The sequence below is a fragment of the Microchirus variegatus genome (assembly GCF_963457635.1).
Source record: "Microchirus variegatus genome assembly, chromosome: 22".
NCBI lineage: Eukaryota > Metazoa > Chordata > Actinopteri > Pleuronectiformes > Soleidae > Microchirus > Microchirus variegatus.
The window spans coordinates 7,370,510-7,394,686 of NC_139823.1; the positions used below are offsets into that span (position 1 = coordinate 7,370,510).

A 24,177-nucleotide genomic window follows, 5' to 3' on the forward strand; every position below is an offset into this window, starting at 1 on the left:
GACCAGAGCCAGTCCTAGGTATAAGTGAATTAAGCGGCTGCTTGGGGGCCCCTAACCAACCATTTTTAACATATTAACCCTCTTATGACCATCATGATAATCAGGCCACCTGGATTTATTGACCTCCACCAAGGAGGCATATATGTTTTCGCTGGAGTTTGTTTGTTTGTCTGTCAGTTAACTCGAAAACTCACAGACGGATTTGAATGAAATTTTCAAGAAATGTCCGCAATGGAAAAACTGCTTTTCTAGTTTTGACTGTATGGCTGTAGAATTTTCAAAAAAAATGTTCAGTGAGCGAGTGCTTCTGCCTCTTTTTGTCTCTTTCAGGTAACTTTCACTTTCAATATCTGGAAGTTATTCAACCATTTAGGAATTACGGTACTGAGCTACGCTGATGAATCTTGTCTGTGATCGAACGGTCGTTCCGCGGCGGTCCTGAGGGCTACAGAAGGGCTAAAGAAATCTATAATCTATAATCTGTCTTTAGCGACATTCAGAAATCGGAACTAAATCGCATCTGTTCCAAGTTTTCAAAACCAAGGCTCTTCAACCGGTTTACTAGTTTGCAGCAAATGCTGTTGAAATTTAGTAATTTTTCCCCCTTGACATTCGGTATCACAACACTAAGTCACTTTGAAAATTAAAACTAGGCAATTTTACTACCCTCTAATGTTAAAGATTGACACCGATTTGCCATAAATAACAGCTATAATATATTTAATGTAATTTATAGTATTACATTTGTATCAATAACAGACTCCTAAGCTGACGGGAGGGGGCCCAAATCAAAATCAGCTTAGGGACCCCAAAAAGGCTTGGGCTGGCCCTGAAGGTAATTTTAAATGTAACATTGTTGAAGGCGGCTGATTATGATGAATCAGACATGAGAGGGAATGGTCGTTTTTACATACTTATTCTCATTTTCATTTTTATAACATATTTAAAACGATTACTGTGTGATAGTGGAAGATAGGTGTGACAGATGCCATCAATCTCCATGCAATTTAAATCACATGTTCTATTCTTGCTCAAAGTTACACAATTTTTGGCAGGAATATTTTGAGATTATGTCTAAAATAATTAGTATTGCAATTAAGAAATGCCCTTTCATTGCAATATTTGGAGGCCCTCAGAACCGTGCTCTGTTCACCTCTAAACAGATAGACTCCCTAGCTTTTACATCTTCACTAGCACTCTGTCGCCGTTCTACTCCTGTGGAAATCAGATCACGTCCCTGCAGTCTCTCAATGGCTTCAGGATGTCGTGTTTTTTCCTAAAATTGGAAAAGATCAGGGATGAACTTAAAGGTAACTGATCATTTCTATGGGAAATGACAGCCGTTTATAACATTATGTTAACTCACTTAACCCTTTAAGGTACTACTCAACCATTTGGTCAACCACACTTTAAGTCACTATATCTCATTGAAAAATGCATCAAGCTGAACTGTGACTCTCACACTACAAGAATATCCAGGTTTGAGCTCTAAACTGCAGCAAGATCTACTAGCTACTGGTTTAACAACACATCTAGAAACTTGGTCATCAAACGTAAAGTGGATCAACACATTCTTCTTAAAGTGAAAATAAATTATCGCCCGAACAGGGACTTGAACCCTGGACCCTCAGATTAAAAGTCTGATGCTCTACCGACTGAGCTATCCGGGCTCTGCAGGGCGAAATGGAGACAGATAATACAAAGGCGATCATGTTTAAATGATTTAAATTAAACAGAAATGCATCATTGTCGTATTTGCACCCGTCACGTGCCGTGACGATTCCACGGTACGACGACATGAAGTTACCGTCAACACGAATTCACTGCAACAACCAAACGTGTAAAGCTCCGTGTTTGTGGCTACAGCTAATGACGGTGAGACCGACGAAGGAAACAGCGGAAGAAGTTCACCTTTGAGCAGAAAACAATAGTGACGCCGTGTGTTGTGTTTGTGTTTGTGTTTGTGTCGCTGAATTACAGGAGCAGATGAACACATGGCAACAAACTGTCCAGGAGAACAGGCTCAAACTGGAGGTCGTTCAGGAGCAAAGGCAGCGTGTCGAGCAGGAGGCACTTGAATGGTAATGTGGTTCTTTTTGTTCGGTTCAGTCCAAATGTGAACGCAGGCTCAACAGAAACTGGTTCTTCTGTCACTAACTGTTGCTTTCACTCCTGTAATAGTTTTGTTTTCAACAGACCAAACACTGAGAGGCTTGCTGGTGGCAACAAATTATATTTTTTAATTTTTCATATATATATATGTATATATATATTAAATATACATTATAGATTCTATTTATTTGTTTGTAGCATGTTTAATTGATTTGATTGGGACCATGTTAAAAAATGGAAACAAAAGACAGAACTGTGAGATTAAATTCAGATTAAACTCAGAATTAAACATATAATTATGAATAGAAAAGAGAATTTTGAGATCAATATCTGAATTCTAAGAAGAAAACAGAATTCTGAGATTTAAATCAGAATTCTGAGATTAAAGACAGAATTCTGATATTTAAGTCAGATTTCTGAGATTAATGTCACAATTCTGAGGTGAAAAAAGTCAGAAATTGCGTATTTTTATGTTTAATTTGTTTCCCAAACAAATTTCACATGACTCTTCCACATTCCATATTGTATATATTTCCTGATTGTCTACTTTATTGTTGTATTATTTATTTTATTTCATTTAGCTTATTGCCTATTTTACTGTTTTATTTATATCTGTATATCTAGCTCTTGCTCTTCCTCATGCTGTATTTCTTTCCTTCTTTGCACGGAGCATCTGGAACAAAACAATTTCCCCACAGGGATTAATAAAGTATTCTGATTCTGATATAAAAGCCCTTATCAGGTGTAAAAAATAACTAAAGTCAAGTCTTATCTTAGTAAGAACTAAAACCATTGAATTCAGAAGTGATAATACTGTATTTAATCACATCAAATTGAAAAAGATTAGGACTTGTTGAAAGTAAATTAAAGGAATAATTCAGGTTTTATGTGTGGTTGTATGAGGTATGAAGGCTTAGGAGAGCTATGCTTTTGCTGCTTTTGGTCACTGTTTGACTGTATTTTCTGACTGGAAATTTTAAGTTTACACTGCTCACCAGGTACAAATTACAAATGTAAACCCACAGTTAACCATATTTTTGAAAAATATACATTTTGTGGAAAGGGATCACATCCCTTTTATATGATCCATTGGACAGAAGCAGTTCATTCTGTAAAGTTAAAAAAAACCATACATTTGAAGTGTGATGATTTGTGTGTAGTTGTTTATTGTCTAATAAGTTCATCTCTTATTTGCAGCACGAGAAAAACTGAGTGGTGGATGGAGATGAAGATGGCAAATGGTGGAGTTATTGATGCGTTACAGCAACTGGGTGAAATGCTGCTAGAGGAAAAGGAGCTTTCTGAACAACTGAATGGCCAAGCCTCCGAGGACAGGTATAGATTGTTGTGTGTTTCGTGCACAGTAAAGGACGTTTTTTTAAATGTGCAGAACTGCTCTGTTGACTTCCCCGTGTTACAGAAACCTAAAGAGCTATTTAGAGGAAAGGAGTGAGCGTCTAAGAAACAAAGCAAAAAACCTCACTGCAGAAATTTCGGAGGCGAAACAACTTCTGGCAGAGGCCAAAGCTCGTAATGTGGCTGGTAAGGAGAGCGTGGAGGATATCTACATCCTGGGCAACTTCTTTTTGGTACCGTTTGTAATATACTGCCTTTCTTTGCCAACAGCAGGGGCTTTGATCCATTCCTGAACAAGGAGAAATCAAAGCAAACCTACGTGATTCAAAAATGTATGTTTTATTTGTTTTGTAAAGAATCACACTTGTTAATTATGTGCTTAATGTAATATTTATAACTCAATTTGTGTATATATTCTGCTGCACCCAATAAAGTGTTTTCCTTTATGTCACCCTATAAGTACAGGTGCCAATAAATTTGTACATTATAGTATTTAACAAACAACATAATATTTTCAAATTATGCATTTAAAAAAAACATGCTTGCATTTGACGTGTGCGTACAGTGGAGGGATTTCTGAGATATTCTGTAGACCTATCTCTGTAAATTGTAATTTAATGTGAGGGCATATAGTATAGAAACAATTATGTGGTTCACAAGTGACAAAGTGTCCTGAAATCATTAAAAAATGCATTTTTTACTACAGTTGAGTAGACATAACATTAAATGAGAAAATCGTGTTATTCTTACAGCGATAAGTCAGGGTACACTCACATTATACACTGCTTCGCCTTTTTATCCCTTGTGACACGTTGAGGCTTCCGTAGTTTATCATGACTGGATGAAGGAAATAGAGGAAACGTGTTTTTCTAACGTAGGCTGAGACACTTCGGGTCCAGTTAGCTGTCTTTCTTCTGTTGTTTCCACTCACGGTACTGTTGTCACATACATCCCAGCATATAATTCCGTTTGAAAACGTGGATGTTTGACGTTTGCTGTTGTTTTCATCCTCGACGCTGTACGACACACGGTGAAACCTCACTCCTCCGGCTGACATATGTTTATGGTAAGCGGCTATTTTTAAGTTAGTAAGTAGTTGTTACTCGTACCATAATCTGCCATTGACTTAAAAATGTGTTATTAAGGGTTGCCAAACTAACGACACATTTCACCGCTAGTGACGTTAGCACGACACGTGTTTGGTCAAAGGACAGATTCAGGCTAAGTGACTTTAAACTCAGCTTTAATCATTGTGTTCGATCGATTTATACTGCCTGTGACGTAATGTGTGTTTTTTCAGTAACGGACTAGTGTAGTTCATAATGCTTGGGCAAAATATGAACATGAATATGAATAATTTCACGATTATCCATACCAAAATAACCGTATTTCGCGATAGACCATCTGACCGTCACCGCGTCAGATGGAGCACTACAAGCTCGACTGGCAGATAATATTGCAATAAAACAATGTATTTAAGTAAAGCACACTGAAATCACGTGACCTTACATTGTGGTTGTAAACGAAACACGCTCGAGATCATTTAAAAAGTGAAAAACAGGTGGCGCCCCCTTGTGGAATTTTCAAGTTAGAGAGCCTTTTTTTAGTGAACTTTTAACAATATTTCACATTTCACGTTATTGCAAGCGCTTCTCATCATGATTCGTGATACAATATTACCATCTCTGTTTAGTGTCTGCTTTGAAAATTGTTTTAAAATCCATCATTGTTATTCCACTTCTAATTATTCCATAAATGATGTCATGCAGGTATGGGAAAACCCCTGTAAGTAAAAATCAAAACATGCGGTAATAGTGTGCCGTTAATTTCCTAGCCATGCTGAACAAAGGTATTCCATTGAATTGTATCAGACAGAGGTTTTCCATGGGATGAATGGGGTGCGAAGATCAGAGACATTAAGATCAGAGACATTTGCAGATATAAGCAAATATCAAAGACGTATATCTGTTTTTGATCTTAACCTGTCTTTGACCTTTATACTTAAGATCAAAGGCAGATGCAATTTTACTGACTTGAGGTTTATCTGTTTGTTTTGCCCCAAAGTCTGGTAAATCAAACCTACAGTGATGACGACTTGTGTTGACCAGCGCTCCATCTTCGATCTTTGCCCAAATGATGAGGCTCTGCTTGGACTGAGAGAAGTGAGGACTTTCCTGAAGCCATCTGCCAACACAGAGCTTGTCCCCCCTGGTATGTACATATATATATATACATATATATATACATATATATATATATATATGTACTGTATATAAACTGCAGCTCTTCTGTGCTCTGACTTTCTCTTTGTTTAACACATAGACCCTAGCACAGTGTTGGAAGACAAACGCGTGGAGGATGACGGACGGCGAGAGTGCAACTTGGCCAAAGAGGTGTCGGACAAGATGGTCTGCTCAGCCTGCAGGTGTCCCTTCATCAGCCGCGAGGAGCAGGTGATCGTCGTCGGAAAAACGCTCCTCGTTGTTTTGTTCAAATAAAAGATGCTAACGTGATGATGTCTTTTGGGTCACCGCGTCAGATGGAGCACTACAAGCTCGACTGGCATCGCTTCAACTTGAGACAAAAGTTGGCAGGGTTGTCACCCGTCACAGCGGAGGAGTTTGAGAGGAAAACTGGAGCTGGTGAGAAAGTCTTACACATCTAGCACAGCATGTAAAAGGAGTGTAAGGGTAACAGCTAATTGATTTTCACTCATCTCTATACAGGAGACATGTCCAGTATCTCAGGCTCAGAGTCTGATTCCGAGGAAGAGAACTCGAACAGCGATGGTGGAGGAGCAAGCAGTAACGCTCCAGGCACAGACAATGACAGCTCAATTGAAACTGGTTCAATTACTTTTCGGCTCTCTAGCAAAGTGGTTTTCCAGAACTTAGTTGGACAGTATCTATCGGTCCATCGCTGTATTCTGCCGGGGAAGGTGAGATTCAGCAGGTTCAGTCATTGACAAGTGTTGAACTTCTCACTTAATCCTAACTCCATGTTTTGTTCTTGCAATCTTTTCAGGCGAATGATGAGCTGGATGCAGGATCCTCTCTCATGGCTTTAAGTAGAAAGACGGTGTGGGTCATTCTCATGACAGGTGGAGGCCATTTTGCTGGTGCTATATTCCAAGGGTAAGCAGAATGTGTTTGATATCTGTGCTTTAGATTCCACATTATCCACAATGAGCGAAGAGCCATCGAGCTGTATTTGTGTTCCAGAAAAGAAGTCCTTCAGCACAAGACTTTCCACCGATACACGGTGCGAGCGAAGCGCGGAACCGCTCAAGGACTGAGAGACTCACAGAATCGCAGCCACGCGCCGAAGTCTGCCGGGGCTGCTCTGAGGCGACACAATGAGGCAGCTCTCGTCAAGGCAAGATTATCATCTGTTCAACTGTTTTGGTTATACTAATGCTTAATAATGTTTGTTCAACGATCCACATATTCCTAGTTGGGCCCTATCTTTGTGTAACCTGTGAGGGCATTAATCCTCCTCCATGAATAATTTATGTATTTTTACGGTAGTTTCAGTTCATGGTTGAGTTGCGTTACTATTCGTTTTAATGATGCAACAGCATTTAAAAGTGTTATGTCCTTTATTTAATTCATATTTAATTCATATTTGCACTGTATTTGTTGCACTCGAGCATTGGCATTTCATTGAAAATGTCATGATTTGTTTCTTATTGGATAGAATAAAAAATAAGCGCCTGTAGCTTTAAGGGGACTGGGGTTGATTGCTGGATGGGAAGTTCACTCAAGGTGTGGGATGGATTGAGATTCGGAGGAGTTAACGTTTTTTGAATAAGCGATAAGTGTCCATATGTATGCTTTTTCTTTTGTAATTTTTGTCGAATAAATCTAAAAACATAAGCTACTGTGGAGGACACTTTTTCGGGAACACTCGTCAGCCATAAACTCTGGTTTTTTACGTAAACAGGCTGTTCAGACTTAATATGGTTCTTAATTTACAGACTAGTTAATGTAAAAGTTTGTGACTCTTTTTTTGCAGGATATTCAGGATCTCCTTGTAACCTGGGCCGAACACTTGAAGGAGGCCTCGGCAATATTCCTACGAGCCCCTAGCTACAACAAGAGCATATTCTTTAGCGGTCGGCCAGCACCTTTTGACAAGAAAGACCCCAGGATCAGCACGCTTCCCTTCCCGACGCGCAGGTCAACGTTTCGAGAAGTGCTGCGCGTACACGGGATGCTCTCCACGGTTCATGTTTATGGTGAGCTGAATAACATACTCGGGGAGTAATGACATGTTGTCTGCTCACTGTCATACAGCCAAAGGTATAATCAGAAATATCTTAATGCAGGGAGAGACACAGACATGTCTGCAGTCTTCAGTCCATCCAAAAAGGTGTGGAAGAAAACTGTCAAAGCGGTGGAACCGAAAAACTCCGATCCAGAGCCAGGTAAGTTTAACATGTTTGGATTTAAAGTAACTGTAGATTAACTTTACTTATCATGAAACCCCTTTTTTGGCATCAGCAGAAGAAAACCCAGACAGCTCAGATAAAGAGGAGGGTGGAGACATCCAGCTACACATGGAGGAGCTGACATTAGGAACCCTGGACCTCAGGGAATATGAAATCTGTCCTCCCAGACACAAGAAGAGGAGGAGGAGAAAGAAGGAGGGAGCCAAAATGCAAACTGATGGTAGGTCAATTCCAGTGAGCTGTCACGTACGTGGACATAGCTACGTCACAGGAACCAATAGGAATGCTTATTTCTCACTTAAGAGGTTCAACAAAGGTTCATGAAATTCCATATCGATCTGTGACAGCATTGAGTAATACAGAACAAGGTTGTTATAGTTTTGACATTTTAATTCGTTTTTATAAAAAAATTCTGTTTGCTTTTAAAAAAAATTCTGTTTAGTTTTAGTTATTTCAACAAATGATTTAGTTGATTTAGTTTACTTTTTATTTTTAGTCTTAGTTTTTCAGGTATGGCGAGAAAGCCTTGACTTGTAGACGCTGAAAAGGATGAAAGAATGTGTGACACCAAATACGGATTATCAAATCCTTTAATTTCATTCTTTAACATTTAACACCTGCAGGTAAATCCAAAGTAAAACTTCAAATGGTCTGTATTCCAGAATTAAGTTTGGGAAAAACAAAGATGAAGCTGAAATTATCTATAATTCAGTTTAGTTTGAGTTAGTTTTGCTTTGTTCATTGCAGTTTTTATTTCGTTTTCTGTTAACTAAATTATATTTTCACTGCTAGTTTCAGTATTAGACTTAGTTTTCGTTAACTATAATAACCCTGTTACAGAAGCAGATGATCCAGAAGAGGTGTTACAGGGGCCTACACCAACAGAGGGCGCCACTCAAGAGACACAAACGAAAACCAAGGGAAAGAAGAAAGCACAGAGCAAGAAACAAGTGGAGGGTGAGTCGAAGGTCTTTTTCTTACCATTTCATGGCTCTCTTCACAACTCATAATCTAGCTTCCTGTGTCTTCATAGAATCTGTCGATGATGAGTCTTGGGATTATGGCCTGAGAGACGGCCTCTTTACGGCCTGCAAGAGTGGGGACGTGGACACCCTAAGCAGACTGCTGGAGCTAAATGAAGAAACCACTCTTCAGAGTCAAGAGCAGTTGGCGACCGACAACTCAAATGCAAGAGCTCTTCTTAATAAACCCATAGACTCCGCGGGCTTCACTTTGCTGCACGTTGCGACTGCTGCCGCACAAAAGGCAGCGGTCAGGCTGCTCCTAGACGCAGGAGCAGACCCAGCCTGCAGGTATGAAAAACAACAACACACTAATAGATCATCAATTAGAGAGAAAGTGAAATACTTGCACCTTTTTATATCTGCAATATTCTTTTACAGGGATAACAAAGGGCACACCCCGTATATTGTCGCCCCTGACAAAGACACAAGAAGTGTGTTTCGTAAATACATGGGCGAGAATCCTGACAAATATGACTACAGCAAGGCACAGGTGAGAGCTGAAGTAATATCAATCACATGCAAGCTTTTGGTTTATTACTTATAATAATAATTGTTCTGATAAAGTAATGCAATTACAAACTAAAAGCAAGTTCAAAGGTCCCATATTATGCAAAATCAACTTTTTAATCATTTAAATCCCTATATTTGGGACTCTGGAGGTCCTATCAGTAGGCAAAGTGTGAGAAAAGATGACTCACTCATGTGTTTGTGGTCCTCCTCAGTTTAAGTACAGGAGATAAAACACACAATGTTGACTTCCGCGCTCAATGGGACGCCACAATGCGCTAAATTCCTGGCGGAGAGTGCTGGTGAGGGCAACGGCATTCGAAAAACCGGAAGTCCGAGAAAAGTTCCATTCTTGGCTCCACAGTGAAGCACAGAGTCCTACACAAACTTCCAGCCTCAGAGGATTTATCTGTCCAGTGGATACATGTTATATATGACGGCAATGTGCCTGCTAGAGCCTGCAAATGATCACTTTTCCAAATGCTAACTGCTGTTAGCTCCCAGTAGCCTCTCTGGCGGATGTCATTTCCTGTCCCTTTTAGTTTAACTTGGAGAAATAGGGTATAATATGAGTCCTTTAAAAAAAAGTGGGTTTTGAGTGAGTTTTTTACGTTCAACTCCGCCACTCCTCCAGGTGCCCGGGCCACTGACGGCAGAGATTGAATCCAAAAAGGTGGAGAAGAAAAGGGCTCAGAAAGCAGTGAGGAAACAGCGAGAGAAAGAGCAGAAGGAGGAGAAGAAGAAAGAGGAGACGGAGGCAGAGGAAAAGAGAAGGTTTGCGTCGCTGAGCGATCGGGAAAAGGTGAGTTATTGTTGCGTTTTTGTTGTTGTTTTTTTAAAAGAAGAACAGACATTAATGTTCAGTTTGTTTTTTAGAGAGCTCTGGCAGCAGAGAAACGGTTGGCAGAGCAGGTCGCTGCATCAGGAGTCGGCATCTCCAACATCAAGTAAGAGCTACAAGCGCCAACTGAACTGTGCATTCATTCCAATTAATGATTGTTACTCAGAAAATGTCTGCTGTGTGTGTTTTTGTGTGGGTTTCCCAGGAGGTGCTGGTCGTGTGGGGAGTCCTTGCTTGGGAAGGTCCCGTTTCAGTACCTGGACTATTGGTTCTGCACCCCTCGCTGTGTCCAAGCACATCGAAAAGCAAACCCTCTCCCAGGCAAGAACTAACACCCGCGAGGACATTTTAAAAAAACGTGCATAAATGTTCAGTCCTGAAATAAAAGCTAACAAATGACATAACGTGACATAACATGACCTACTGTGATCTCTAATAATCTTAATTATAGTAATTATGAGCATGAAGCTGCTGGTCATTTGAAACTTGTTTAGATCTGGAACATCACATGATTCTGCCTTCGCTAAATCTTGTGTCAAAGATGCTTTTTCTATTAAATTTTTTAACAAAATCTTGCAATTTATCGGTCAGAACTTTCTATATTTAAATAAATGATGATGAAATATCTCGGAAGAAAGTAGTATGGAGTATAATGTGGAATTACATCAGGGGTTTTATTTGCTAAAGCTGAACCAGTGCACCAGATGGGATTAGCTATAGATTGAGTTGAATTACAGAGGACTAGAGGATACCCTGATGATCAAGTATCACTCCATTTTCAAACCAGTGCTTTGGCACTTTTTACATCATATTCAGAGATTATTTATACACGCACTAAATACTAAACCTAAGACATTAAAAGACATTTTACAGCATCTGTTGTTTCATCTTCCCAATCCATTTGTCTTAACCAAGAAAAAGGATCATGTCCTTCATCATGTCCTAAAGCAGACATTCTATGGATTGCCGATGTTCCTTAATCAGCCAAGTCCTTGCAGTATCAGTAAGTTCCTGGAAGTGAATCAACTTAACAAAATTTAAGCCATCATTTTTTTTATCAGCTCAGCTTTTCCTTCTGCGACGTGTTGATATCTTTAGTTTCATCAGTGTAATTACGTCGTCGTTGCATCATTGAAAAAAGAGATACACGTAAATGGAGTTAATGTGTTATTTTTTTAAGAAAAGTAATAAAAGATACAAAAATCAATGCATACAAACTGATTAAATCCAGCAAATTGACTGCAAAACAGTCACCACTTTTTTTAAAGTTAAAAACTCTGCATTGCTTCACATAAGGAATGGAATATGTACAGAAAGAACCACAAAAAGGTATCCGGCAAAATAACATCTATGGCCTGTAACTCTGTTCCACACAGGTTATTTGAATATTTCTCTCATTTTATATTTACAAATGTCGTTCTCTGCGGTGTACTGTTTGGCTGTCACAACTGTCACTGTAAAAATGAAATAAAATCGATTAATTTAATTTAAAAAAGTTCAATTCTCATTCCTAAATTGAAATCTATATAAACTATTATATATATATATATATATATAATATTATATGTACTGCCCACCTTGAAAATCACATGTAGTTTTCTCTGAATAATCCCTAGCATATATGCATATTTTTGTATTTCTTTTCACCAGACAATAGGGGCTTTCTTCACTATTCAAAACAGCTGTTACTGATAAAGTTTTGACTCCACTTAAATCTATATGGTAATGCTCAGGTGGTTTGTGTGCGTGCAGTATAAAATCAGGTGCACTCTGTTATGATTTATCAACAGTGAAATTGAGCTGAGGCCGATCCATGAACAGAACTCGCGCATGCGCTGGCGCCCCCTCCAGCTCCAGCACTGTGATGTTGTTGGCTCGGCTGGTGCTGAGCAAAGATCCCGGGACATAGAGAGTCATCTGAGGGCCTCTGGCTGGCCAGTATCGCCCCAGGTTCACACCATTCACCCAAACCTGACCCTGATAGAAAACAGGAAAAAAAAAATCAACATCAGAGAAGATACAGCCCAGACAGCAAGTACCACGTCCACATTACCTTTCTCCATTCACTAAGTCTGAGAAAAGTGTCCCACGCTAAGCCGTTGGGCTGCAACGTTCCCTTGTAGAAGGTCGGTCCAGCTGAGGCTTCTTTCTGAGGCGGGCGGGGGAGTGACCATAGATAATGCGGCCATCCGCCAGTGATGGCTCCATCGATATCCAGAGGATAGATCCTCCAGTCGGTCAACATGTCTTTACCCAGGAACAGGTTGCTCACAAGGCCCTGCAAGAACACCGTGGACCGTTTACCACCAAGCATTTGAACTCTGAGTGAGTAGCTTTTACACACTGTAAATAAAGAATACTGGGAAATAGTCATTATTTTTTCATGCGTGTTTCATATAATCACAGCTAACAGGAGCAGGAGCAGGAGCGGTGCTAATGCTATATTTAAATATTTATAGATATAATATAATAGATATGACCCTGTGACACTCCTGTGGAGGATAAATCGTCATGTCGACAAAACATGACCTAAGAAAGCAACTTTAAGTTTATTTATCTGTTTATTTGATTTCTATTATCACTATTGCTTTATTGTCTATGTCCTTGTCTTTCAATTTGTACCATCTGCCACCTGTTAAACTTCCACATTGTGACTTATTCCTTTGAGTCTGAAGCTAAAACAAACAAAGTGATACCTTGTAGTCATTGATTTTGCTGCCAAAGTTAACCCTGCCCATGTTCTCGATAAGGATGTCCAATGTGTCCCCCTGCTGTCCAGTGACGTTCATTACCAGCACTTTGTCTCGTTCCAGCAGGCCCTGGAAAACCTGTTCATACAGACACACACACACACACATGTATGTTCGCCAACATAAACGTTTAAAAAAGAACACTTGAAACACCTCTACATGTCATTACACGAGCAAGAATATTTGCCCTTTAACCTGTGATGTTTTTTTCCCCCACATACATGACCTGAAAATGTCATTGGAGTGGACAACAATAGTTCATTGTAAAGGCTTACCCCATTGACGGACACATATGCACGGTCATGAACCCCATTCAGAGGGGAGATAAGTGGCGTGGGCTTTGAGAGGTCCCGGGGCAGCGCGGTTCGATACAGCACGTATCCATAGTACTACAACACAATAGACATATAGACATGTTGCAGACACAACGCTCTAGAAGTTCTCCATGTTTCAAGAGTTTCACCTGTCCCCCCTCCCCTCCCCTCCCCTCCCCTCCCCTCCCCTTCCTGTTGTTGACTCTAAAGAGACACCACCGTACCTGCTTTATCTCTTCAAACGTCAGCGGATTCGGAGATTTGACCGGCCCCAGAGGCGCAATGGTGTTCAAAACATCATTGATGCTTCCAACCTGGAAAAGTTTTTTCTCCCCTTTATTGACATTAAAACTCAGCCTGTTGTGCTCTTTATGAACATGAAATAATAATGCAGTATTACCTTTGTCAGGGTCACAAAGCCATAGGCGAACTTGGGAGTTGCTGGCGGCATGGATCCGGAAGGAATTTCTCTGAACTGCAGAGGAAATTAAAAAATCAGATTTCAGACGTTACCTACAGGTCAACAACTTCTGAGGGAGGCAGAAGTACCTGTTTGATGACTTCTCTGATGGCCAGCAGCTTCTCTGTGGGGTCTCCTGCCTCAGATAGCGGGGCGTCATAGTCGTAACTGGTCACGACGGAGCGATACTTGTTGTCGTGATCGGCGCCTTGAAGAGAAGAGATATACTCAGAGATAGGGGTGGGAATCTTTTACTATCTCACGATTTGATTCTGATTTTTGGGGCTACGATTCGATCCAAATTCGATTTTCGAGTAATAATGATTCATAATGATTTCTGCTTCAATCTATAGGTGTGCAAAGGACGATCCACTACAGTCTGCTTTGCAAGTCTGAATGACAAACGGACATTCTTTTTCAGACTGATTAAGTTTTAAACATTTATCCATGTTTAGATGCAATTATTGTAACTGTTGCATAAAAGCAATATCATATATTGCATAAGTAACAAAAATAAAAGTGCCTCTTTAAATCGATTCTGGGACATTTTTATCGTATTAAATGAGAATCGCTATTCTTATATGAATCAATTTTTTTAGCACACCCCTACTCGGAGATGATGACTGAACCAAAAAAAATTGACTTTTATCTCCAGCACTGTATGCTATATTCAAATCAAAAAGACTTTACCATTCCAGTAGCCAAAGTTAGTGCCTCCCTCAAACATGTACCTGGGGAAAAAAAGGGGAGGATAGACAGGTTTGTTTTTTAGAGAAATCAAAACCACACAGAGCAACTGCATTGGTTTGTATCCATTTTTTTTACACAAAGGAAACTGTGGAAGGACAGAGTTTGGAGGGACATACATGTTGACGTTGGCCCCCATGGTTAGCATCTCTGCTAGCACTTTGCTGACCTTCTGAGTGTTGACCACAGCATGTGGATCTCCCCAGTGGTCCAACCAGCCAGTGTAGAACTCCGAGTTCACCTACAACACCCTACGTTTTAGTTTGAAGAGATAGAAATGACTCAAAATGACAAGAATTTGAGCTGAACTGACCAGGGGGCCTTGAGGTTCGAACCTTCTTTGCCGACTGAAGGCTTTGGTTACATTGGTGTCTGAAATGAGGAAAGAAACCGAGGTGATTCTACATTTCTACTATGATGTAAGCTTCACATAAGCAGACGTAACGCACACCTGTGCCAAAGTCCACCGTGGCATATAATCCCTCCAGAGTACCGCACTTCATCTCCTTGTCCGTGTTTCCGTCGGTGGTGAACAGCACCACGTCTTCGCCGAGGAAGTGGCGAAACAGAGTGCGCAGGTGACGCATGTAGTTGTAGTCGCAGGCGAAGTAGCTTCCGTATTCATTCTCCACCTGTAATTAAGGACGACGGTTCATTTAAAACGAGATGAAAACACTTACATATACAGTATATTGTATATATTCAGTGCTCTACCTGGACACTGATGATGTTTCCCCCATTGATATAGAGCCACGGTTTCATTTTGGGAAGGAGAACAGCAAGCCAGTTGCTGACAGCCTGCAGATATTCTGGATAGAAGAAAAACGAAAACATGTGATGTGATATGTTACATTATAAATAAAAAAGGTTAAACATGCACGGGTCACCTGTACCTGTGTCAGCAGAACGAAGTATGATGTTTGGTTTCTGAAGAAGCCACGCCGGTAATCCACCCTACAAAGAAAACACAAGTACACAAACACGTGTTTTTTTTTTTTTTTTTTTAGAAGATTACGTCTCTCCTTTCCTAATCCAAAGCAGGTTTATCATATAATCAGTCTCTAAAGTCTGATATTTAATCCATATACATAATTGTTAAACTACAATGCAAAAGCAGACGCAGTATTTTAAAATGTATGAAATGCACCTTCAAAATAAAATCCCTCCACAATACCAAAATTGTACTGACAATGCTTTACAGAAAAACAGTTTCCATTACATTAAACATATAAAACACTATTCTTTACTTTCATGAAATATGCTGATTTAGAAAGTGTACAATTTAGAATGTTTTCTATGATTTTATGTGTTCTTATTTTTTATTTAACATAGATACGTTTTCTAGGAAAATCCTTACCTCTATTTAGTCTTATAGTATTTTAGTTATTTTGTGTCCTAGCCTTTATATGTTGACATAAACATAAAGCAATTTCACTACCATTTCCCATTCTGCACAGATGTACGGCCCTGGACGCAGGATAACCAGAAGACCAGTCTGATTGGCCAGATCCAAAAAATGCTCCAAATCTCTGTCAGCTGTGAAGTCGTGGATGTCCTGCACAGCTTCGTGGAAGTTCCAGGGCACATATCTGTGGGGAGCAGAGTAGAAGGTAGAGTACTACGATCCTAACCAACACTATCCATACAGTATATGTACATTCTGGTTTTTTAGCTTACACTTGGACAGCGTTGAGACCAGTCATGTACATCTTTACAAGCCGGTCCTTCCAGTATTGTCGGGGGATTCTGGAGTAGTGGACGCTGCCTGAAATGAACTGAAAAGGCTTCCCATCTTTAAGGAAACAGTCGTGTTTGTAGTCTATGGAGAAAGATTTTTCACCGGAGACCTGGAGATAAAGTAACATGATAATTATGACAGTCATGATTATTGAATGTGCAACATACAGAAAGAAATAATACAAATTTATCGGTAAAAATCATAAAAAAGAAAAGGCTGAAACCCAAGGCTTCAGCAACAGGAGGACCAAAAAAATAAAGTTGTGGTTTACACTGGTTTTCACTTGAGTTTACTTCCCAAATCTAAAACAATCTGAATGCAAAGAGGAACATTTTTGAGGGTTTTAACATCTAAAACTTTAAAGTTACAGGAGAAAGACCAGTGTGGACAGATGTATGATAAGTCTATTCATCCGTCTGTCAGTATTAGAATTTCACAATAATTGAAAAATATGTCAATATTTAAACAGGTAGATAACTTTCACTATGAGAGATCACGTGACTGTTCCGTTATTCAGTCATCTTGGTGTTTAGAATCTTACCAGGTTTTCACTGAGGGACAAACAGGCGACGAAGAGTAACAACACAGCAGCGGCCATGTTCGCTGCCTCCCTTCCCTCTTTCCTTCTTTCCTTCACCGCCTCCACATAAAACTACTTGTTTTTCCACCACAGTGCTATGAATTCATGTCTGTAGGTAGTTCCTCTGTCCTATTCTCCACATGTCTGTTGACTGTGTTCATTAGGGAAGTCACATGACCACGACCAAGCAGCATGTGATTCTCTTTAGGTTAGAACTGCCTGCAGGGTCCTAAACCCCTCCGTGTTCAACTCCATCCAGTCCATGAACAGTAATGGTGGTAACTACCTCACATGTTTTGATTATAACAAATCACAGGACTTTGATTCAGTTGAGAATGAAGAATAAATATATAACTATAGGAGAAAATCAGCAACAATATAGTAAAAAAAAAGTACAAATACTTTTATTACAAAATTAATGTATCTGTACTTTACTTTGTTATTTATAATTCTGGCAACTTTTACTTTTACTCCACAACATTTCCCCCTAACTATATTTGTTACTTGTTACTACCAAATAAAATCAGAAGAAGAAGAGTTGGTAATCGTCTGTATTTAATGTATTTAACCCTTCCATCTGAAACTCACCCTACCACTGAGCTACCATGGCTAAATCCTTAATTTCAATATTTTTACTTCCAAAACTTAAGTATATTATATATCAGAAAATTACTTTTGATACTTTAAGTACAGTAAATGTCATATACTGAGTACTAAGACTTTTACGTAAGTAATATTATTTTAAAAAAAAAAGGTTTTGAGGCCTCTAAAAACACTGAAATTAAACAACCTGACAAACAATGAATAATCATTTTAAATAATCAACCCAACAAGTGCTCCACCAAATATCCAGAAATGTGTCACAAAAGTCAGTTAATCAACTTGTAGAGCACCGCAAATTATATAATTTACTTAGAATTAAAACAAGAATATATAACAACATGCAGTGCATAACATGCAGTGTGTAGACAACACAAGTTTCTTTTATTTTTTTTTTATATGAATGTTAGCTATTAATGCCAAGAAATTGATGTTGATGATAACATTTTTTAGTTTTTTGTGCAGTATCGCAACAAAAAACTACCTCTGCTGATAGACTTTGTTATGAAGGACACTAGGTGGCGCTGTAGTGCTTTATTTAGGAGCACCTCTGTGCAGGATATCGGCCTAGGACAGACAGTAAAAATAAATTTTAGATGATTTAATCATATCACCAAACAACAAAGACAATGCAACTACATCCTTAATGGTCAAAATAACCTTTATATATTTTTTTAAAAAGCATGTCAGGACCAATGCAGTTTTACAGTTTGGACTCTTGTTAATATACTATAAGTGTGTAGGAAATGTGTGAGCCAAACAAAAGCTTTCTTCCAAGACACTAGCTGTCTGCCTGCAGGCCGTCATGTTGACAATAAAGCAGATGATGCTGTTGTGTGTAATGGAAAACACTTTTTCTTAGTCACACAGTTCTACAGATGTTCAAATTCTTCTTTGTGCTCCACCCCTTCTGTAGTATTATTATTATTATTATTATACAGTAATTCCATTTCCTAGGCTGCGCCGCCTTTTTACCCATCAGTCTCCATTTTAAGACAACCGGAAGCTCACAACTGCTAATGGCAACTGATTTCAATGGCAGATAGTGCAAATGCTGGGGCTCTGTGGCTCATTAGACCACTGGCAGACGCAGTTAATAGTCCTGGGAAGGAGAGGAGGAACGACATCCACGGGCTTGTAATTTGGTTATTATGAGCATGATCGTGCCTGAGGAGAGGGCTCTGAAGCCACTGAGGTTGTGGAAAATGGATGTTAAAACCACAAAGAGAAAGAGTGACTAATGCACTAAAGTACATCACTTTACTGCAGCACTATACAGCAAGAGTGACTTTGACTGATACGAACACTGTAAACTGCTGCCACATAACACTGTGTGATGCCTGCTTGATTTGAGCTGCTATAGTCATTCTTTTTTTTAATTACTAAGTAAGCGTACAGACGGCAGACCTGCCTACAGTAAAGGACGAGACCTGCCCCCTCATGTGACGGGAGACGCAGAAAAACACTTGCCCTTGGGTCGGGCGTCACCTCAGTGAAGTCATCTCCCCAGAGTCTGTAATTAGATTGAACCGTCCCTTCTGCTGTCCGCCCCCCCCCCCCCACCCCCTAAAATAAGCCCTCTTTGTTGTCTCTGGTGGAAGCAGGTGTATTCAGACGCCCCCCTGCCCCCCACCTCTTAAAAGTATAGTGCAATTCACAAGGAACAGCTGAATTAATTTACATCTATAAAGACCGGTTTATTTGTCATAACGCGCCTACTGTTTATTCTGATGGGAATTGATTTATATGCCTCTTCCCCCCCCCCCTTGCATACACACATTCACACCAAGTGGCAACCAGTCAAGTCAAGTGCATTTTTATATATATACAATATACACTACCGTTTAAAAGTTTGGGGTCACTTACAAATGTCCTTATTTTTGAAGGAAAAGCACTTTTTTTAATCAATGAATATAACATTAAATTAATCATAAATACACTTTATACATTGTTAATGTGATAAACGACTATTCTAGCTGCAAACGTCTGTTTTTTATGGAATATGTACATAGGTGTATAGAGGCCCATTTTCAGCAACCATCTCTCCAGTGTTCTAATGGTACATTGTGTTTGCTAATTGCGTCAGAAGACTATTGGATGATTAGAAAACCATTGAAAACCCTTGTGCAATTATGTTAGCACACATTTCTCAAACTATGGTACGTGTACCACCAGTGGTACACTCGGCTTCCTCTGGTGGTACTTGGAGGAAAATCAGAAATACTGTTCTGCTGTGCATATATATACCAGGGTATGTGATCACCTTATCTCTCGCTCCATCTTAATCTAATTTCACTATACCAGTGTCTGAAGTATATGTGAGGAAGAGGAGGATGATGGGAGAGCAAATTATCTTATTGGGAATAAATCTGCCTCCTGTGAAAAGTCCATATAGCTGACTTTGCTCGACCTATTTACACCACTGAATTTCGACGGTGCTACTTTGAGAGCTCAAAAGTACTGCAATGGCTTAATATTTTAAATATTTTACATTCCAGACATGCCACTCTATTCTTCTAATTAACTGTAGTGGACATGAGGAGGATTTTGCTTCCCCAAAAAACATCTTGTACATCTGATAAAAATGTGTTTAACATGGTCATCACACAGCTAAAGCTAGTTAACTTGAGCATATAAGGTAAAGCTGACTTATCAGTGGCGTAACAGTGACTGGGAAAATGCTGAGCTGTCTGTGATTCACAAAGTGGAATCACATCGTGCGTGACAGACGGACAGTCCTGCAGAATTCCCTAACATGTCTCCATTCTTTGTGTTTTCTCAGGCTCTGAATGACCAGTGAATCACCACACAGACTCATCTGGACTGAACAAGAGAAATCCCGACTTCCTGAGAAACTAAACAAGTAAACAAAAACATGCCACAAACACGAGTTAATGAGTGAAGTTGTTGGTATTGCTTTTCACGCGAGTAAATGCAATATTAGTGTGGATTGGAAAATGAAGCTCTTTAAACAAACAGGAACTTGACGGTGCTTGGGAGCATGGGAAGAGTGTACGCTGGCACTCATTCTTCAGGAAGGTATGGTATGCTTTTGGGAATGAAAGTATGTCAGAGGGAGGAATGTCTGTGGTGAGATATATTGTGAAATCCTCGAGGGCAGGAGGTCCAGCTGATGGAGTATGTGACGCTAATCACTGTGATTAATGTTGTTCTTCCATTATCTTCCCTTTCATGACCACATGCTTACTCTCAATGCACAAGCTTTCTCAATTTCTCAATATTTAGCCACACTTAGGTACATCGTGAATTCAGTTAATTAGTTTCAAAACTGACATTCAGGATCAACACAGAGGATGAATGGACGGATCCTGCAGACTTCAGACGACCTCTGACTTTTATGAAGTGCAAAACTTTTTCACTTCAGCTCCATCTGGTTCACTGAAAACAGCGTCGGGGAGGCAGGAAACTGCATGGGGGCTCCGAGCCGGGATAGGGCCTCTAAGACTGGGTGATTAAATTAGTCTGCAAAAATGGCAGTTTTATGAGCGCAACCTTACATTTCATGATCGACTATGCACAGAAGAATGCAATGACACATGGAAACCCCCCTCAAAGAGGCCCCACGTTACCGAAAACCTCATATTTTTGAGAACTGGTTTGGTTGAGTGTCGGGCTCTTCAGGCCTGGGGGGCCCCCCCAAAGCCCCTTGAGAAGGTGGAGGTATCGGCTTTGTTAATGATAATGCCATCGTTTATCCATTTCCGATCCAATCCAATCCCACTGTATTTGTAAAGCACTTTAAAAACAACCACAGTGACCCAAGGTGCTGTGCAGAATAATCAATAAATGACGCGATAAAAAGACTCTCACACGAGGTGATAAGATACATACAACGGCTCAAATAAATGAAAAGACGTAAAAAATGTGTATATAAACCACAATAAAAACAGATAAAATAACATTGGCCAATGAAAACAGGTGAGTTTTAAGGAGAGATTTAAAAACAGACAGGGAAGAGGCCTGTCTAATGTGAAATGTGCACATCATTCCACTGTTTCGGGGCCACAACAGCAAGCTGAGCTTCTGTTTAGTATTTGGTACACCTAAAATGTATTGGCAGCCATGGAGTGAAGCTAAAACTAGCCTCATAGCTGTCTGTTTTTGTGATTTAGCAATTTTTCTTTTTAATTATATGTGCATTATGTGATAAATCTAAAGCAACTGGCTATAAAATCCTCCTAATATGTCACAGAGACTCAGGAATAATGTTCATATAACAAACTGAACTCAACAATAACAGTACAGCCACAATATTTGCATTAAAAATGTTTATGTTTTGAAATCATGTTTTGGCATGTGGCGCCACCTACCGCCGTCTACCAATCATTGCAGTCAGTAGAGTCTCAGCTGCCCTAGCAACCACGGGTTGCCAGTTACGTCAGAAAACAAAACTTAAAAGACCTTGGTATTTTGAATTTGAATGTAGTAACCGTTTTTGGCCACATTCTAACATATGGCGCCTTTAATGTTTAGATTATGCTTAGAGAACTGGATAAGACTGAAATATGAATCCGCTCGATCATTTTGTGTCCTTTCACCTTGGAGCCTCGACCACAAACACAGAGAGAGACATTAGTGACATAGGTGTGTGAGTAATGCTATCAGCTGCAGATCTGTTGACTCTGTGGTGTTATGGCATTGGCCACATAATTGAATAAATGTGACACTGGGATACGTCATCGACCGTGTTCATGCAATAATGCGATACTGCCACTGAGACACATCCTTTAAAAATTCAATCACCTTTTGTCATGTGGTCCTTTTTTTTATCCAGATGTTCCCTTTCTGTTCCTCTCCTTTTTGCCATACACCTGATTTAATCATTGAATCAATTTTTACACCCACCTCCATGTTTTGCTTTGTTTCCCGGAGTCCGTCTGTCCAGTAATCCCTCGCTTTTCCCTGATGCACGGCCCACACCGCGAAGGACAAATAAGCAATGACTGGACGTATCAGCGTGATTAGTGTAATTTAATCACAAGGATCCTTACAGGTTTTCTATTTGTGTATCATATTTCAGATGGATATCTGGAAACTGTCTGGATAGTCAGCATCGGACACTGTTGAATATAACACTTTTGTTGTTTAGGAGGCGCTCAGATTTCAGGCAACGGATTAAAGGATTAAATAAAAGATTTTGGAGATTTGATAACATTTTGTTCAACTTTTATCCATCCCTCATGTTAAAATAGTTACTAGACCTGTGCGTTTATGTTTAAATGTATTCACTGAACTCAAGATCTGAACTCCTTTACAGAATTTCCTTAATTTTTTTTGTGGACTTTCACTCGTATATCACATTATTTATAAATGACTGCAGTTCTATAAACATGTCATCACTGACTCTAACTGTCCTGTATAAACTTATAACTTGACACAACACATTTGGTGCTATACAAATTGAATTGAATTGATAGATACAGACCGTATTGTACACTCTTATAATAAAATAAATTAAAATAAAAGTGCTAAGTAGAACCATATAAGGTTCTTCGGCTTGTCCTCATAGGAGAACAATTTTTGGCTCCAGGTAGAACCTTTTTTTTTTATAAAGGTTCCACCCCTTAGTGTTACCAATAACACTTTTAAAACAAACTGCTCCAGGTAGAACCTCAGCGCTTGTAGAAGAACATTTTTGGAACCCTTATTTCTAAGAGTGTATGATTATTGTTGAGTATTAACTAAGGTATCTTCTGTTGCTCTGACACAATTTGTTTTTATTTAACTTTTTTAATTATTAATGTTCAGACAAAACAAACCCAGCTGCAATGATTACCATCTGCTTGCGATAGCACAAAGAGCTAACGGAACAACAGTGAATGGTACCTCCAGATGAACCCTTTGTTTGACACAACATGAGGATCCTCACCTCACCTGACTGACTCTGCCCGAGGTGAAAATGCATCCATCACATGCCATTTTCTGGTGTCACGCTTAATCGGATCCCAAATGTTTCACATGACTGTAAAGCTTTGGACTTTGTTTTGGTGAGTAAGTAAAAAAAATAAATAAATAAAAAGAAGAAGCACTTCTTTATCATGCCTGAGGTACTGTACATCTCGTGTTTGATTCCATGACTCTTGTCAGTTGCCTCTGCAGGAAGCTGCGGAGACCATTTCTGCAGCCGCTGATTCTTCCCACAAATGTTTCACATGCTGTAAGAGCAGGAAGTGGAGGGGGCAAAGATGGTGCAGTGGCTCGGTATGTGTGTGCTGCCTCAATTATCTTTTTATAGCTTGTAAAAAACAACAGTTTTTTTTTTTTTTAAAGCTTTAAAAAAAAAAATGTTTATATTCCTTTTACAATCCAAGTCTCATCATCCTTATCCTTGTTTTCCCCGCTTGTAAATTTCACAGAGACGATGAGAACAGCGTGTATGTTGAGTGTCAGCCTTGCAGCTGAGTGTTTCGGTCAGTCAGTCTGTGGTATGCCTGCTGTCTCCTCCTGTATGGTCACTCTGGTATGTAAGGTCACATATCTGTTTTTTTTACCCGTCACTGAAAACCTTACATAAACACAGCACTGGTCTAAATACCTCGTCGATGCTGACGTCTGAGTGTTTAAAAACATGGAATTAAGTCGAGACGATAAATGATTTTTCAAGGTGTCGTTGGGAAAATAAAGCTTTCGGTCGATTTTGACATTTTCAGTCCCAGTTTGATGTACTGAAGTACTC

At 39.6% G+C, this 24,177-nt stretch overlaps 3 protein-coding genes across 7 annotated transcripts; 2 read left to right on the forward strand and 1 right to left on the reverse strand.

Annotated features, from left to right (window-relative positions):
* Positions 1 to 1,797: 1,797 nt before the first annotated feature.
* LOC310942973 (uncharacterized protein) lies at positions 1,798 to 5,261 on the forward strand (the record flags this gene model as incomplete). The annotated part of the gene is made up of 5 exons (XM_083908447.1): positions 1,798 to 1,875; positions 1,981 to 2,081; positions 3,310 to 3,447; positions 3,533 to 3,701; positions 5,238 to 5,261. 5 exons carry the CDS (start codon positions 1,798 to 1,800, stop codon positions 5,259 to 5,261), a joined length of 510 nt encoding a protein of 169 aa, XP_083764573.1.
* Positions 4,323 to 10,695, forward strand: ankzf1 (ankyrin repeat and zinc finger peptidyl tRNA hydrolase 1). Of its 4 annotated transcripts, none has more exons than XM_083909045.1 (16): positions 4,323 to 4,400; positions 5,554 to 5,679; positions 5,791 to 5,921; positions 6,008 to 6,110; positions 6,195 to 6,406; positions 6,493 to 6,602; positions 6,690 to 6,843; positions 7,483 to 7,705; positions 7,796 to 7,894; positions 7,971 to 8,138; positions 8,759 to 8,875; positions 8,952 to 9,231; positions 9,322 to 9,433; positions 10,085 to 10,252; positions 10,327 to 10,397; positions 10,497 to 10,695. In XM_083909045.1, exons 2-16 carry the CDS (start codon positions 5,556 to 5,558, stop codon positions 10,621 to 10,623), a joined length of 2,199 nt encoding a protein of 732 aa, XP_083765171.1. In that variant the 5' UTR covers positions 4,323 to 4,400; positions 5,554 to 5,555; the 3' UTR covers positions 10,624 to 10,695. The 4 variants fall into 4 exon arrangements, with proteins under 4 accessions (XP_083765171.1, XP_083765170.1, XP_083765172.1 ...); XM_083909044.1 differs by having other exon boundaries at positions 4,386 to 4,534; positions 5,533 to 5,679; XM_083909046.1 differs by having other exon boundaries at positions 4,386 to 4,534; positions 5,533 to 5,679; positions 8,762 to 8,875.
* A 756-nt stretch (positions 10,696 to 11,451) lies between these two features.
* Positions 11,452 to 17,004, reverse strand: glb1l (galactosidase, beta 1-like). 2 transcript variants are annotated; one of them, XM_083908968.1, is made up of 16 exons: positions 16,842 to 17,004; positions 16,240 to 16,409; positions 16,001 to 16,151; positions 15,456 to 15,516; positions 15,277 to 15,371; positions 15,014 to 15,194; positions 14,876 to 14,934; positions 14,682 to 14,803; positions 14,506 to 14,546; positions 13,905 to 14,023; positions 13,756 to 13,830; positions 13,580 to 13,669; positions 13,317 to 13,430; positions 12,988 to 13,119; positions 12,345 to 12,569; positions 11,452 to 12,268 (listed from the first exon to the last, which is right to left on the reverse strand). In XM_083908968.1, the coding sequence occupies exons 1-16, from the start codon at positions 16,896 to 16,898 to the stop codon at positions 12,065 to 12,067; spliced, it is 1,896 nt and encodes a 631-aa protein (XP_083765094.1). In that variant the 5' UTR covers positions 16,899 to 17,004; the 3' UTR covers positions 11,452 to 12,064. The 2 variants fall into 2 exon arrangements, with proteins under 2 accessions (XP_083765094.1, XP_083765095.1); XM_083908969.1 differs by lacking the exon at positions 16,842 to 17,004 and having other exon boundaries at positions 16,242 to 16,348.
* Between the last annotated feature and the right edge of the window lie 7,173 nt (positions 17,005 to 24,177).

What these genes read in the sequence shown, in the direction of transcription:
- ankzf1 (XM_083909045.1), top strand. Translation starts at nt 5,556, where the DNA reads ATGACGACTTGTGTTGACCAGCGCTCCATCTTCGATCTTTGCCCAAAT. An exon ending in CTCCACGGTTCATGTTTATG is followed by an intron (nt 7,706 to 7,795) that starts GTGAGCTGAATA and finishes ATCTTAATGCAG; the next exon opens with GGAGAGACACAGACATGTCT. An exon ending in GTCGGCATCTCCAACATCAA is followed by an intron (nt 10,398 to 10,496) that starts GTAAGAGCTACA and finishes TGGGTTTCCCAG; the next exon opens with GAGGTGCTGGTCGTGTGGGG.
- glb1l (XM_083908968.1), bottom strand. Translation starts at nt 16,898, where the DNA reads ATGGCCGCTGCTGTGTTGTTACTCTTCGTCGCCTGTTTGTCCCTCAGT. An exon ending in GGTCTCAACGCTGTCCAAGT is followed by an intron (nt 16,152 to 16,239) that starts GTAAGCTAAAAA and finishes TGCTCCCCACAG; the next exon opens with ATATGTGCCCTGGAACTTCC. An exon ending in CATATGTGTCCGTCAATGGG is followed by an intron (nt 13,120 to 13,316) that starts GTAAGCCTTTAC and finishes CTGTATGAACAG; the next exon opens with GTTTTCCAGGGCCTGCTGGA.